The following is a 17,116-nucleotide window of genomic DNA, read 5'->3' as shown; positions in this document are numbered from 1 at the left end:
ATATTTCTTTTTAAAGAGGATTACACAATTCTGACATTTTAGACACTACTGGAGTTTACAGTAAAGGCAAAAAAGTATACTTGGCAGATGAATCCTGGATAAAGTTAACTATGATGGATTATTTTAATAACATGTTTGGTCCTAGTGATGTATCTAAGAACCTCATGACATTTGAAAATGCTCCGTTTTAATCATTGTGTCCCATTTTATTATTATTATGAACTGGATGCATACTGTATTCTTGTGGAATGCATGCTCTCCCCCATCATATCTGATTACTATGATTCTTAAGTTTAGAAAATACTGTGCTTTGACTCATCACACCACAGAAGGCTGGCTCCTGTCAGTCCATGTGAATGCCTCCCTACATCACCTTTCCTCCCTAATATTGCACTCTGACATAGCCTGGAAGTCTCAAAATACTTGCGAGATTTTAGCTGATGGAATGCATACCGGTTTTCTGATCACATGTAAAAACAGCACTACAGCAACGCATAAAACAAAAGTAAATTAAAAAAACATGTTTAGAATCCCATGTGCGACTCCTTTCTGCGACATTTTGCAGATGGACTCCCAACAGATTACTGATGGAGTAGGATAAAACGTCATGTGATAGGATCTGTTTGAAATAGTTTTGAAAGAGTCTCAAAAACAGAGTATTTCTCACTTGTGACACGGTTCTAAGAAAGATCCTCCTATGAAGTTTTCATTCTCAAGTCTGTCATTTTTCCACTTTATTCAGAAAAGTAATGTCCTTGATCTGTAAATCTAAACTTTCAGCTGTCTTTGCACAGTAATCATGCTTTCCACATGTATACCAGTCTGTCACAATAAAAACTTAATAAAGTTGAGAGAGAAAGTATGTACCTCAACAGTTGGTTAAATATGCATGGTCTTATAAGCTGACTGGATGAAAAGTTGCATAGGAATAATTTTAAAATTTTTTAACTCTTTAGAGGAAGAATTAAGTCTACATTTAATACACGTGAAAGGGCAATACAAATATATAAAATGTCAGCAAATAAAAGAGTTAAGACTGAGAGCTTTTCGGTACATATTTCATGCTGGATTGCAAGTATTTAGAAAGAAATTTCTTCTCTTCACATTTGGTGATATCCATTGCAGCAGACACAGAGATGTAGACAAATCTTCTTTCTAAGTGTGTTCATAGAATAAGCATGAAGTGCTGAAATTGTTTTTTTAAAATCTTTAAATAAATTACGTAGGACCACCTTCCCTATAATATGTGTTTTTCCTGAAGTTACTGTAACAGAAGTTAGTTTTTCCTCTTAGTGGTCTCTTTGCCTCACACAAATGGACTCAAAACTTTCTAGAGCTGAACAGCTTGGTAGTACTTGTTCCTCTCTTTACCAACCACACATGCTCAAGCATCCCAGACTAATGTTATCTCAGTTTCTTTCTGTCTGTCGTATGGGTCTCTCTCATGCTGATTAGCTAAGTTTTAAACACTTTCTTTCTCCTCATTTCTTTTGTTCTCCTGTTTCTAGATCACTCTCTTACTGTTAATATACAGTATACAAAATATTTCTCTCTACTTCATTCCTTGGCTCCCTCCCTCTATTTTCTTATGGCCTCTTCTTTGTCTTTGTCTAAAGTTTGTGTCACATATGGGTTCAAGATTTCCATTTATGACATTCAGAATGTTTATCTGGGAGAAGAACATAATGTACAGAAGGGCATCATTTCCCAAGGGTTCACCTCTCAGGCATTGAAAAACTGTCTTGAAAAAACACTGCAAGTGACTAAAAGAGCAATGTTGATCATTCTGTTTCTACAACCACACCCTCAGAGCCATGAAAAACAATCTCGGTACCAATTTCTTATAGATTGTCCAATTCCATTATGGTACCAGCATTGACATCCCTGGTTGCACCATCCCAGGTTGCTTCAGGCTTGCATGCACCAGTTCCACATGCTTTAGCTGTATCGGAGACAGAGGATTCTTCACATCAGGCCAGAATTTGTATCAGATCAGAAACCCAGGCCTCGATGCAAATTGCAGAAATTCAGTATTGAAACCCACTAGAAGACTTGGCTTCACAGGAGTCACCTTGTATTCCACTACAGGGAGAATATATCTTCCAGAGGGGAGAGCTTCTGCTCTTGAATGTCCATACTGGTTAGTCTTCACCATACAAGGATTGATGGCAGCAATGTTGGCAGTCACTTACCTTTTTCTTCTAAAGTTTCATCTACCTCAATTATCCGATAACACTTCAGTACTCTTCAGGGTACAATACAAGCAATTGCTACTACCCAACCTGTTCTCAAGTCACCAATCTGGTGAATGAATCCATCAAACCTAACGTCTGCAACTTTCTGGATCCATTCTGTTTTGTCAACAGTGGTGTTCCATAGATAGGGAAGGGTGCTCACTGTGCAGACATGATGGTCCAAGGGTATTAGACACAGAAGTAGAGTATTTTCCTCAAGAACACACTAAAATTACTGACCATGATTATGACTTTCTGTACCTCTGACTGTCATGTATGAGGTGGAGCCATGCAACTATTCTCTGAGGATAATGCTTCAGAAGGCAGATTCATCCAATAACTATCCATTTAGCAAGGGCAGACAATGTCCTGACAGATGCTCTGTATTGGGACAGGGATCTTCAACTTGGATGACTTCTTTTGAGTCAGGTATTCCTATGCATCACTGATACTCTTTGCCACACCCTATTGCAGAGCATGGAGAGAATGTGGCTCCCTAGGAGACACATTTTTCCAAACATAGTCTGGATGTCTTCTGTATAAATTTTCCTCATTTACAAAATTGATGTTTCCAGCTTGCAAAACTGATGCAATTGCTGTAATACTAATTATAATATAATAAAACTTTATTTATAATCCTTCCTATCTCCCCTAGAGAACTCAGGGTGAGTACTGTAGTAGCCAAGGCAATCTTGGTTTGCTCTTCACCCACAATTCATCAAGAATCTCATTGTAGAATTTCAGCAATATCAGAAATTTTAATCCACTTTGAAGATTAAGTATTTCATCCAGATCTCTGAATGTTAAGATGGACAGTGTGAAGAGTGACTGCATGATTTTGCCTATCATCTGTTCTATATGCCTCTAGGAAGGCACAACTTCAGTGTTCTTATAACTACAAATTTTATTTCTTTGCAACATCTAGATCATAAGAACATCTACGAACATAATTTCTCCCTGTATTACATTATTTATTTTACGTACATGAGCAAGTTTGGCATTCTCGTTGCTTAAAGTGCATCTTGCTCCAGTAATGGTCAGCCAGCCAGCTTCCGCATCATCAGATACTTAGTTTATGAGTCCAGTGGTGAAAAGTTCGTAAAAGAATTACAGCATCTGTATTCTACTATCAAGCTGCCAACTCCAATGTGGTCATTCCCATTGGTTCTGTCACATTTTTGGTGAAAACGTTTGAACTTCTTGCTACTCTTATGAACAGACTAATCACCTTTAAGGTGGTTTTTCTAGTAGCAACCACTAGTGCAAATAACCATGTGAGCTTGTTACACTCAGATGTGACAAACCCATTTTCAATTTTCATCCCAATAAAGTAGTATTGCCTACCTGTCTCTCAACTTAATCTCCATCAACATCTGTTCAATGGCTATCAAAATGGGTTGTAGGTAGCAGTGGTAAACAGAACTGATGCCCAGTTTGAGTCTTATTTCTGTTCTTCAGCACTTGGTCTATCATTCTTGGTAAAGCCTTACAATCACTCAGTTGTGGGAGGCACAGATACCATTAAGAAGGCGAACACGTTCTTTACTTGTAACTGCGGTTCTTGAAGTGGTCATCTGTGCCCTCACACAAACATATCTAACAACCCCATTTTCATGCCCCATCATGTTTAGCAGGAGACTTGAAACTGGAGCAATGGTAGCTTGGTGGGTTTCAAATAAGGTCTCTGCAAAACTCAGTTGGCTACTTAAAGAACCACAGTTACAAACAAACGGCTGTACCATGAATTAACCCAACAGTCTTCTGCATAATTGTGAAACCTGAATTTTATAGTGTTCTTGAGCATTATTCAGTTGACATTAATCTACTACTATTGCTATACATCCGTATCTATAAATCAGTAATAATAATAATAATAATAATAATAATAATAATAATAATAATACTTTATTTTTCTATCCCGCCACCATCTCCCCGGAGGGACTCGGGGCGGCTAACAGAGCCCAACACAGAAACAAAGAATAAAAAATTAGAACACATATCAATAACTAAAAACAATAGTACAACAATCAAGTAAAATAATCAGTTAAAAACATACCATCTAATAAAACATAGAATAACCAAGCAAGTTAAGGCAATAATATCAACATCACCACTGTGGATAAAAGGATCGAGCGCAAGAAAATACATAATTCCAAGAGCTTTTGATAAAGTGCATAGACAAGTGTCAGGGAGACGGTTGGGATAATGCGGGGTAGGATAAATTGGAAGGAAATAAAGTGCTGCAAAGTATGCATCAGTTGTAGGGGTCTGTCAAATTGGTGGTTATTCAAACACATGCTGGCTGTGCCATGTCTTCAGCTGTTTGATAAAGACAGACAGGGTTGGGGCCAGTCTAATCTCCCTAGGAAAGGAGTTTCAGAGCCGAGGGGCCACTACAGAGAAGGCCCTCTCCCTCGTTCCAGCAAGCCGAGCCTGCAATAGTGATGGGAACGAGAGGAGGGCCTCCCCTGAAGATCTGAGAGATCGTGCATAGAGGGAAAGGCGGTCGCAAAGGTAGACGGGTCCCAAACTATTTAGGGCTTTATAGGTAATTACCTGCACCTTGAATTGGGACCGGAAAATGAAGGGCAGCCAATGGAGCTCCTTGAACAGGGGAGTTGATCACTCCCTGTAAGTTGCTCCAATAGAGGGAAGTAAATGGATTTTTCTGTAGTGTTAATGATGGAATGCTAGCAAATGACAAGAGTAAGATTTCCAACATTGCATAAATCAGGAAAGGAACTTTAAATGTACATTTGAAAGACAGCTTAATTGGATATGCTCTTTTAAGTGATAGTGTTTAACAGTCATTCCTCCACTTTACATTTAAACCTATGATATATATTTTTATCTGATTTTGCAGTTTGCAAAAGTTGTATTGTACAGCACTTTGAAGAGAGCAATGACTGTCCCAGATGTGGCAATCAAGTCCATGAGACAAATCCATTAGAAATGTTACGGTAAGAAAATTTTATATGCACTATTTATAATTTTTATATGGACAAAGTTTCTGGAATGTTAGATAACTAACATCTATTCAATTAAACAGTTCTTTGCTATATTAAGGAAGTGCTCTTAGCTAAGGCCTTCTGGTTAGTTACTGCTAGATCTACATTTTAAATTGCCAATACTTCATTTTACTTTACAATTTGACTTTACTGAGAGCCAGTATGGTATAGTGATTTGAATTTTGGATTAGAACTCTGGTAGAGTCATGGAAATCCACTGGATGATCTTGGGCAAGCCACAGGCTCTCAGCCTTAGAGAATAGCAATGAGAAATCTATTCTGAATAAATCTTGCAAAGAAACAGTATAACAGAGTCACTGTAAGACAATCTTCCTGCACTTAACAACAGAGAGCCTAAGAATCTTTGTCCGCATTAATAGAGTTCAAAGTGTTTCCCTGGATTTTGAATGTGCCCAAAAACATCTCTGTTTCAACAAATATTGGAGAAAATATTCCTCTACCTGTCTACTGCAAATGTTATTCCATAGTGCTTTGCAACTATAACTATCCCTTAATCTGATGCATAATCTTTTCCGCATTCTCTGTTTGTCCACTCCTTTGTTCTTACTATTGTAAAATAATCTTCTGCCTTAGTGAAGATTGCCTTGCATAAATGTCTAAATATATTTTATTCTTAGTGTTTACATATACACACATAAGTGTTGAAAAAGACAAAAAATCTTGAATGTGATGAGGGACTGAAGGAAAATGGGATGGAGTAATTTAATCTTAAGGATTCGTACTAAATTATCAAGACCATGTGAAGAAGTGAAGTGCCTGTTCGCAGTCAGAGAACAAATGGAGGAAAAACAGAAGAGAAAAAGAAAACAAACTGACTTAGCAGAAAGATGGATGTACCTTCTTGTTTTTGTTTCAGTTGATCTTAGTAACAGCTAATTTTAATGGAATAGTGTCCTTGGAGAAGAAAAGATTATTAGAAGTCCAGTGATGTAAGGATGTAGAGAAATTATCTGCATATGAAGTTCAGGGGAGCACTGCTGTATGCAGAGTGGTAGCATAGCTATTTGGAAAAGGTACACAAAATAACAAGCAGAATCGGGAACTTCTAAAAGTCTAATGTCAAAACTGTGTGCTGGATCAAAACAACAGTCTTGCTTGTTCCTAGTTTCCCTTTATTTACTGTGTTACTTGCATTTCTTCCTTAAATGTGCCAAGGATGTGGGATTCACTTTGTGAAATATATCATTATCTGTATAGGTTAGGAGGAATAATCCACAAACCAATGGGGAGATGAAGGCAGGTTATACATAAAGTTTTATTTATTTATTTATTTATGTCGTCTTTCATATTACTATGGTCTTAATTAATATGTAACTTTATCTGGACAATATTATAACTCTCATTTGAGAAGGCATAGATGGAATATTATAATTAAATGAATTAAACACATGTGCATATAATTAAATGAATTAAACACATGTGTATAATTTTAATCATATTTATAGCAGATAGTACTATCCGACCATGAATACTATTCTTTTAGGTTAAATTTAGTGGCAGTTGAAGCCATATACCTTCAAAAGATTTCTGTGTTGCAGTACCTTGTAACAAAGATTGACGATGCTAGTAAACCATCAGTAGACTTTTTGTGGATTGCTATTCTAGGATAGTGTTCCAATCTGATTGTTTTGAGAGGAAATTCTACCTTTTAGCTGAAAGAATTGCTCATAGAGAGAAATTATTTGGTCTACAATCCTACATTCATTCAACTAAATAGAAATCACCGTGAAATCAGGGGAAAGAGCTGTAATGTAGTTTAATTACAGATTATGACAACAATCTTCTAAGAGTTGACAAATTTGATAAGTAAAGAAGGACATTTTATAGCTAAACTACACATTATTCTTTTGTATGTTTCTCCTGCATGCTCCACCTGTTATGTTTTGATTTGCAAATTGCAACTATTTTGTAAATCAAAAACCCCTATTAAATGTGGGAAGAGTGAGAATGTTAAATTCTTTCCTTTTGATCTTCTGAAAGTCATCTTACCCAAATGAGTTTTCCTATTGTTGGAAAAATGTGTAGATATAATGTGTAGATATATCTGGTAAAACAAATGTGATTTGTTACCACTGAAGAAAAAAAATTCTGTTGAGTGGAGGGCTATTATAGCAGAAAAAAGTACAAAAGGGAAAGAGTTAATATAGTTTCCATTTTTCCCCATGTTGTTTAGAGACAGAGATGCAACCAACAACTCTGGAAAATTTACATGTGAATTTGTGTCACATATAGTTTGATTCTAATATAATGAATTTTACCTAAAGCATCTTGTGTATGCGTGCTTTATCATAAAGAAGGAAGAATTACATAAAAGCTGAATACTTCAGCCCATATAATTAAATGAAATAAACACATGTGCATAATTTTCCTTGTTTTACACAAGTCATTGTGCTAGTTTTACTGTTCTGAAATTCTTCTGAAGCATAGGCTTTGCAACCAATTATACAGTCTCTGATTCTGTTGTAGTATGAATAGTTTAACGTACATTTTCAAGTGAGATGATAGTCGCACTCAGTGTACACTGATCAGGAAACTTCAGACAGATAGAATTAATAAAATTAATATTTATGGTCCTGATCCATCCTAGTGCAGGACCATTGTTGATATTGCCATAGGGTACAAAAAGCCCTATTTTAACTCCTTACTTCCAGTCCTGTGTACACATTTTTCAAATCACCGCTTTGTTCTTTTTCTACGGTCAAGAATTTACATCACCAACAGATTGTCCGTACTGTCAGAGGTTTCATTAGTTATGATAATATGTTACGCCAAGTATTTCATCAGATGGTGGTCCTTAAGCCCAACAGAAAGTGAGGCCAACTGTGGGGCAGTGGGGCAAATCCAGTGGGCAGCAGAGTGTCCCACATTGCCTACATTGCCCCCTTCCCCATCCCACGGGGGGGAAGCGTCACTGCTTGGCTTCCCCCATGTTTTCCCTAGCATGTCCTGTGAGAACACGGGAAGCCTCCTATGTTCTTAGTGCTCCGTCGTAGGATGCTGCCAGGTCCCTGGATGAACAGAGCCCCACCAGAAGTAGCTGTGTGTCATCTGATATGATCTGATAAACTCTATCCTCCCAGTTTCCTGTAAGCATCCTAGGGCACTAAAAAAATCAAGTGTAATGAGGTCCCTAAGGTAAAGGTAAAGGTTTCCCCTGACGTTAAGTCCAGTCATGTCTGACTCTGGGGTTTGGTTCTCATCTCCATTTCTAAGCTGAAGAGCCGGCATTGTCTGTAGAGTCCTCCAAGGACATGTGGCCGGCATGACTGCATGGAGCGCCATTACCTTCCCACCGGAGCGATACCTATTGATTTATTCACATTTGCATGTTTTCGAACTGCTAGGTTGGCAGAAGCCGGAGCTAACAGCGGTCGCTCATGCCACTCCCGGGATTTGAACCTGGGACCTTTCGGTCTGCAAGTTCAGCAGCTCAGTGCTTTAACACACTTCGCCACCGGGACTCCTTAATGAAGTCCCTAGAGTGAGCATATTGCATCCCATGGATCACATGCCCCTTGGTCCACGATTTAGTGGGTTCTTAAGTTTCAGCATGATATTCAGGCAATATTTCAAGCTTTTGAACCATACACAAATAACCCCATTTTTTTTCTTCGTGTACTCTGTGAATTCACACTAATGGAGAGGCTGCGCCTGCGCAGGTCCCAACGGAAACTCTTCCCAAGCTGAAGTTTAAATTTTGGCGGTAGCCACGCCCCTCCGTCCCCGGAGGGCATATAAGGCAGCCCTCGGCGTCTCCTCCCCAGTTCCTTTTTTTCCGCCGCAAGGTTCACTTCGGATTCTCATGTCTACGACTCGCTTCAAGCGCTGCACTCAGTGTGCCGCTAAAATTCCTGATTCCGACGGCCACGCCAAGTGCCTCTACTGCCTCGGAGAGGCACATGTCGTCGGTACCTGCCGCTTCTGCCTGGCCCTAACGGCTCAGGCTAGAAAAAATAGAGCCGCGAGGCGTAGAGCGGCGCTCTACGAAAAATCGCTTGCCCCTGAACCCGCTCCGTCGACTTCGGGCACGAAGCCGCCGCTTAATCCGGGTTCGATGTCGGCTTCAACAGCTAAAGCCCCTTCGGTCTCGTCTAAGGCGTCCAGAGCCTCCAGATCGTCTAAGGCCGCTAAACCACCGTGCACACTCACCACGGCTACGGTGTCGACACGTTCTGGTCGGGTCGGCCCTTCCTCGACATCGAGCTCGGTGGCTTCCGTATCTTCGGCCCGATCCCATCTTGGGGCTCCTCCGTCGACCTCTGCGATGAAGATCGCCCTTAAAAGGGCTCACGAGGAAGCTCGTCGGACCCAATCCGACTCAGCAATGGTCCCTCCCACGCCGGGAAAATCCCTGAGGGTTCCATCAAAACAACCACTCGCTAAGAAGAGGGCAACCCAACGTTCTTCCTCTTCTGCTTCCTCCAAGATGGACGTCCTTTCTTCGGCGACTTCTTCTAGAAGGTCCTCTCCGATCGCTCCTGCTCAGCGACCTCGCCAAACTTCTCCTCAGCAACTTTCTGATGGCGAGTTACAGGACTCACCCCACCACTCCACTCAGACAGTGGTCAGGGTGCCATCTCCTCGACCTGCTGTCTCTCATCGTCCGTCTCGCCAGCAGCTTTTTCCCCCGACCTCGACACCGGAACGGGGTAGACAGACCACTCGCCTGGCTCGAGCGGCCCAGGCCTCGGCCTCCAAAGATACTCGGCCACAGATGGCTTCTGCTCTTGAGGTTTTGCCGCCACCAGAGACTGTGTTGTCATCTCCCCCCCAGTCCCCTCAAGGGGCTGGGGACGATGAGATCGATATAGATCGCCCTGATTCCGCTCTCTCGGCCTCGGTAGTATCCTTAGGCCTTGATCTCTCTCCTCCTCATGACGCCTATGAGGTGGACCCTCCTTCGCCTACCGACAACATTCGGGCTTTCTCCGAACAAATGATTAGAATGGCCGACGCCCTGGGTCTAGAAATCAAACAGACTTCCAAGGCAGTTACTGACCCAGTCTTCAAACGGGTCCAAGCCCAGGCCCCTCCAGCCACGCTGTTGCCGTTTTTACCTTACCTCCTGGATGTCATCCAGTCTTCGTGGAAGACCCCTTCCTCGATCCCTCCTACCTCGAAGAGAATCGAGTCTTGGTATCGTACGGACGACGACTCTTTAGAATGGCTTAAACACCATCCCGACCCAAATTCCATGGTCGTTAAAGCTTCTCAGTCCTCCGGTCGTGAATCCACTACCCCCGCAGACAGAGAGGGCAAGAGGTTCGACGCGGTCGGCAGGAAGCTCTATTCCGGAGCCCTTCTACTTTGCAGAATGGCGAACTATGGGGCCTGTATGGGGGCATACCAGCAGATTCTTTGGGAAAAAGCTCAGCCCTTCTTCTCGAAGTTGTCCGACGAAGACCGGTCGGTTATGTCTACCCTCCAACAAGAGGCCGATTCGTTAGCGCATCATCAAATCCAGATGGCTAAGCATACGGGCGACACGGCCGGCAAGATGATTGCCCACGCCATTGCTATTCGTCGCCACGCCTGGCTGAGATCTTCCGGTCTGTCTTCCTCCTCGAGGCAGGTCATCGAAGACCTCCCCTTCGACGCCATGGGCCTCTTTAACTCTGGCACCGACGACAAGCTAAAAACCAACCACGACTTTAAAGTTCTGGCCACTAAATGCGGCGATCAACCCCAGGTTCACCGCACCAAGTGGTTTCCTCAACGCTTTCGACGCTTCCCGCCTCCTTCTTACCGCCATCAATCCTTCCGGCGTCCCTCGGTATCAAACAACCAAAATCGCCAGCAACCCCGTCGGGCCGCTCAGCCACAAAGACAACGCGGCCGAGCCACCCCCACTGCTGCTCAACCTCTCCGGCGTTCCTGACGCCATCTCTCTTTCCAAAGACTCTTTCTACGGTACCGATGCAGCTCTCATGCCTCCACACCCCTCCCCTTCACCAAATCAGCCTCATGGTCTCTTTCTAGACCGCCTGGCTCCCTTCTTTCACCGGTGGAAATCTATTACTTCAGATGCCTGGGTTCTAAAAATTGTCCAAGAAGGCTATGCCTTGGAATTCGAAGAACTCCCGCCCACGGGTCAAGTCCTTCTCTCCAACCCTTCTCAAGAAATTCTCGCAGAGGTCGACGCCCTTCTCGCCAAGGGGGCTATTCGGCCTTCTCCATCGGTACAGGACCCTCAAGGCTTCTTCTCCAGATACTTTACGGTCCCGAAGAGGGGTGGGGGCCTCCGCCCAATTCTGGACTTACGCATGCTCAATGTCTTCATACGTCCAACCAAGTTCAGGATGGTCTCCATCGCCTCCATCCTCCCGATGCTTCAACGCGGAGACTACTTCGTGTCTATAGACCTTCGAGACGCCTATTTCCACGTGGCGATTCGAGAAAACCACAGGCGCTTCCTTTCTTTCAAAGTTCTCGACCAGACCTACCAGTTCACCGTTTTACCCTTTGGCCTCGCTACGGCCCCAAGGGTCTTTACCAAAGTCGTCGCTGTCGTGGCTGCCCACCTCCGGCTCCAAGGGATCACAGTCTTTCCGTATCTAGACGACTGGCTTCTGGTCGAATCCGACCCTGCCCTTCTCCGACGTCACGTCGACTACACCCTCTGTCTTCTAGAATCTCTCGGTCTTCAATTAAACCACGACAAATCTCACCTCACCCCGTCGAACAAAATCTGCTTCATCGGTGCCCTGTTCGACTCAATTGCTCAAACTGTCTCCCTTCCGTTCGACAGGTTTCTAGCTCTTCGCCAACAAATCATCTTCTGCGAGACCCACCGGAGGGTTCGGGCTCGATCCATCCAAGTACTGCTCGGCCACATGGCCTCCACAGTCTTCACGACCCCGTTCGCCAGGCTTCATCTCCGGCCTCTTCAAAGGTGGTTCATAGACGCTTTCAAGCCATTCCGCCACCCCAACTCGAGGTTTCTCTCGGTCCCGCCTCACGCTCGTCGGTCGCTTCTCTGGTGGAAGTCCCTCTCCAACGTTTGCAGGGGTCTTCCGTTCCACCCGATTCCTCCCTCCACTACCATAACCACGGACTCATCCAACTTCGGCTGGGGAGCCCACATGAAGGGTCTCACTGTTCGGGGCCTTTGGTCTCCCTCCGAGAAGGCAAATCACATAAACTTTCTCGAACTCCTTGCTATCTTCAAGGCTCTGAGGGCCTTCTCACGCCTGATCTCCCAGAGATCTGTACTCATACAGTCAGACAACACGGTAGCAGTCTTTTACATCAACAAACAGGGTGGCACGGGTTCAAGGAAGCTGATGCTCCTCTCCTCCCAGCTGTGGCATTGGTGCATAGCCCGCAACATCCAAATCTCGGCGATTCACCTTCCCGGGATCCAGAACAACTTGGCAGACGCCCTCAGCAGGATGACGACTTCCTCCCACGAGTGGATGCTCGACCCCGAGACTCTTCTTTCTCTTTTTCTCAAATGGGGCTTCCCCACTCTAGACCTTTTCACTTCTCCCGAGAACGCTCAGCTGCCTCGATACGGGGCAAGACTTCCCCCGTCCTCCTCTCCAGGCTGCCTGGGAGACGCCTTCCTTCTGGACTGGTCGGCGGAACCGATCTATCTCTTTCCGCCCTTTCCTCTGATACCGAAGGTCCTGCAGAAACTCCGGTCGGTACCTACGTCGGCGATCCTGATAGCTCCAGCCTGGCCTCGTCAGTCTTGGTTCCCGGCTCTTCTTCATCTCTCCAAGGCGACCTTCTTCACTCTACCTCTTCTGCCACACCTCTTATCCAGGGAGAACGGCCAGATCCTCCACCCGGATCTCCCCTCTCTACATCTCACTGCTTGGAGGATTCTCGCCTGACCTCCCTCCCGCAAAACCTACAGGAGGTCCTCCGCGCAGCTCACAAACCGGCTACAACCAGGGCCTACACTTATAAAGTCTCTCGCTTTCGCTCCTTTCTTCGCTCCCGAGGAATTACTGTTTTCCCAACCTCGGTACCGATTGTGCTGGACTTCCTTATGTCTCTGGCAGACCAAAAACTTTCTCTTGCTTCTATGAAATCTTACCTGGCCGCTCTATCCTGGTGTTTTCAACAACATGGTAGACCATCTCTATTCTCCGACCACCTTGTCAAGACCTTCTTGAAAGGGTACAACAACATCTGCCCACCGACTCAACCTCCTACTCCAGGGTGGAACCTCGAGCTTGTACTTTCCCAGCTTACTGCCTCTCCCTTTGAACCGCTGGCTTCGACCGACCTACGTCTCCTTTCTTGGAAAGTTGCCTTCTTGGTGGCCATAACCTCAGCGCGCAGACCCTCGGAGCTGGCGGCCCTTCGGGTCGATGAACCCTACCTCCGCTTTCATCACGACCGCGCCGTTCTCCGTCCGGACATCACCTTCCTTCCCAAGGTGGTCTCGGCTTTTCACCTTAACCAGGACATCGTCCTTCCCGCTTTCTTCCCAGACCCCTCGTCTCCCCTTGAGCGGAGACTGCACCTCCTTGATGTGCGTAGAGCACTTCTGTTCTACCGGGACCGTACTAAGGACATTCGAAAGACCCCAAAACTTTTTGTGGCCCATGCCCCAGATAAACTGGGCAATCCTATTTCTTCTCAAAGACTGTCCCACTGGATTGCTCAGGCCATTGAACTGGCCTATGAACTAGCCAAACGACCTCCTCCCCCGTCGGTTCGCCCGCGTTCGACGAGAGGTCTCTCCACGTCGACTGCCTTCCTAAGGGGCATTTCCCTGGACTCCATCTGCAAGGCAGCGATCTGGTCCAACTCCCTTACATTTGTGTCTCACTATAGGTTAGACCAAAAAACTTTGAAGGATGCCGCCTTTGCTAGGGCAGTTTTATCCTCATGCTTGTCCTAACCTTCTGCATTTATGACTTCTCTGTGGGTGTTTTTTCTCATGCGACCCTCTTGTTGTTTTTTCCTGTTGGTACATGTTTGCACTGCTCTCCTGACGATCCGTGCCTTATTGCTACTGCCTTCCCCCTTAGGGGAATGATGTTTTCCTGTTTTTTTCACATGTGCTCTTAAAGGGTTATATCATGCCTTACCGGACTGCTCTCGGTGTTTGGCGTGTGTTGATGCAATACCTTAATGGGTCCTTGGACCATGTTTTTTGATGTTTTCATGTTTAATAAACATATGTTTGGACAGTTTCTCGTTGTCAGGGTTTGCTTAGCCCGCCTCCGAGACCTAAGCTTGCTAGTCTCCATTAGTGTGCATTCACAGAGTACACGAAGAAAAAGGACAGGTTGCTTACCTGTAACCATGTTTCTTCGAGTGTACTCTGTGAATTCACACAAGCCCGCCCTTCCTTCCCCTCTGGCAAACCCTCTTCCTTTCTCGTTGCCTTTGCGGCGTAGGAACTGGGGAGGAGACGCCGAGGGCTGCCTTATATGCCCTCCGGGGACGGAGGGGCGTGGCTACCGCCAAAATTTAAACTTCAGCTTGGGAAGAGTTTCCGTTGGGACCTGCGCAGGCGCAGCCTCTCCATTAGTGTGAATTCACAGAGTACACTCGAAGAAACATGGTTACAGGTAAGCAACCTGTCCATCTCCACACCCCCCCCCCCCCACAAAATCCACATTGTCTTAGCTTTCCTCTACACTTCCTTTCAAAAGGGCAACAGAAAGTGATGACTTCCTGTTTCCATTTTGAGAAGGACTTCCAGGGGAAACTGAAGTATTGGGTCTTGCTGTGTGGGTCTGGGAGGGAAATTGAGTTCTGGCCTCATAGCAGACAGAAGGGAGGAAGCGCCTAATTGAAAGAGAAAGTCTGCAGAAAAAGCCTGAAACATATCTTTCTGGGTTTGTGATGATAGTGCTTATTATTAAAAAATCCAAGGATATTATAATCTAGAATTAAAACAACAATGTTATATCAGATAATCTAGGAAACCTCTTTTGATTTATATATGACCTGCATTTAAGGATGAAACTAGAGCATCCTTGAGATGCTTGTCCAGATTCTGTTGTAGCATTTCCAGCAAAGGAGTACTCAGTGCTTCCTAAAGCAATTTATCTCACTGTTGAACAGCGTTTATAATTAGGATAAAAAATTCAAACCAGAATCAGATGGACATGTATTGAAACCACTAAAATGGCATAAAAGTGTTGAATACTTTAAATGTTACGTTTGGTATTACTGAACTTGACATGGGGGAAAATGGAAAAGTGTCTCCCATTTCTGAAGGTTTTTTTGACACCCAGCTTGATAAAGATTGCAAATACTTTTTCAACTGTGCTTCACAGAACTTCGTTCACAAGCCTTACCACCCATGTCATCCAAATTGTCAGAGCCCTCCTGGCTCTACACCAAGTACAATCTGACCAGCAGAAGGTGGAACAGAACTATTAATTCCCAACATGTTGAAACTATGCTCCTATTAATGCTACATGAGGTTGTTTTACTGGTTTAACAGCTGTATCACATTGCTGGCTCATCCTGAGCTTGTGATCCGTTTAGAATGGATCACAAGTACTGCAAGCATTTTAATGTTTCTTAATTATTTAATTTAAAGCCATTCAAATATGAGCAAAAATCATTGAGTTTGAAGCACTGTGATTTCTGATACTATGTAAGAAATTGTTTTCAAATACAAAGAGTATTTCTAATAGTAAGTTCTTCTGCATACGTCTCTCAATATGAATTAACTTATTTTTGTTAAATAACAATTGTGTGGTGTCTCTGGCTGGATGAGTTATATTTCTTTAACTGTTTCTCTTTTAATTTCTGTAATGTTTAGTGTCAATAATACTTGTTAGCCAGTTTAAAATAATTAAGTAAAGCTAAAATCTTTGGACTCCTTACACCGAATTATCTTCTGTTTTTAAGGCTCGATAATACATTAGAAGAAATCATATTTAAGTTGGTTCCACAACTTCGTGAAAGTAAGTTTTTTCCTTTCTTACTTAGATTGCTACCTTTCCCCTCCTACAATCATGTTTTCATTCCAGCATTCGTGATCTGAAATACCACACTCTTATTTTTGTTGTTGTTGCTAACTAGAGGAACTGCACTGTGAAGCTGAATTCTGGAGGAAAAACAAACCTCAAGAAAACGGAGAAGGTATTTATGCTCTTCGAATAATATAACACCTTCTAATATCTGTTGAATTTTTTTAAAAAAAATGTTGTAATGACTACAAAACTAAAGCTGAAATTCTCTCAGTTGCAGTTTTACCTGCATCACCTAGCAAATGTTGAAATTATCCTTTGGAACATTGCACATCTCTTACATATACCTGGCTATTTTTATCTAGCACAGCATATAGTAATGTAAAATTTGTAGAGTTGATTGTCTAATCCAGAAGCTTCATACATGCTTCACCAACACTGTTGGATTAGCTAGTTACAGTAGAGTATCCAACGTTCTGGATTGTCCAATGCAGTCCGCCTCCTGTCTGGATCCACAGGCAGCAAGGATTTAACTTTTTACAGATTTAACTTCCAACAGTGTTGTTACTGCAAGTTCATTTAATCAATTCTATTTTTATTTGTAGTCAATTTTTGGTAGCCAATTTTTTGTAGTCAATGTTTTCAATACATTGCAATGTTTTGGTGCTAAATTCGTAAATACAGTAATTACTACATAATGTTACTGTGTATTGACCTGCTTTTTCTGTCTGTTGTAAAACATGATGTCATAATGCAATTTGACATTTACTAGGCTTTTCCTTAATCCCTCCTTATTATCCAACATTTTCGCTTATCCAATGTTCTGCCGGCCCATTTATATTGGATAAGTAAGACTCTACTGTATATTTATATCCCATGATATAAAGGCTGATAGATAGCAGCTGACTAAGTTACCCAATAAGTTTCATGACTCAGGGGCTCACCAAGATTCCAGTCTTAT

At 43.3% G+C, this 17,116-nt stretch overlaps 1 protein-coding gene across 5 annotated transcripts in view; it reads left to right on the top strand.

The window, feature by feature from the left end:
* pcgf5 (polycomb group ring finger 5) overlaps positions 1–17,116 on the top strand; it is a 56,450-nt gene that overhangs the window by 21,899 nt on the left and 17,435 nt on the right. For all 5 annotated transcript variants that reach the window (XM_008115310.3, XM_008115311.3, XM_062976180.1 and 2 more), the window contains exons 3-5: positions 5,098–5,194; positions 16,094–16,149; positions 16,268–16,327. In XM_008115310.3, coding sequence (XP_008113517.1) covers positions 5,098–5,194; positions 16,094–16,149; positions 16,268–16,327 — 213 coding nt within the window. The remainder of the gene's footprint in view (positions 1–5,097; positions 5,195–16,093; positions 16,150–16,267; positions 16,328–17,116) is intronic.

This window comes from Anolis carolinensis, chromosome 3 (assembly GCF_035594765.1).
Source record: "Anolis carolinensis isolate JA03-04 chromosome 3, rAnoCar3.1.pri, whole genome shotgun sequence".
Classification (NCBI taxonomy): Eukaryota; Metazoa; Chordata; class Lepidosauria; order Squamata; family Dactyloidae; genus Anolis; species Anolis carolinensis.
Note: the sequence above shows the minus strand (reverse complement) of the source record. Positions and strands in the feature narration are given on the sequence as shown.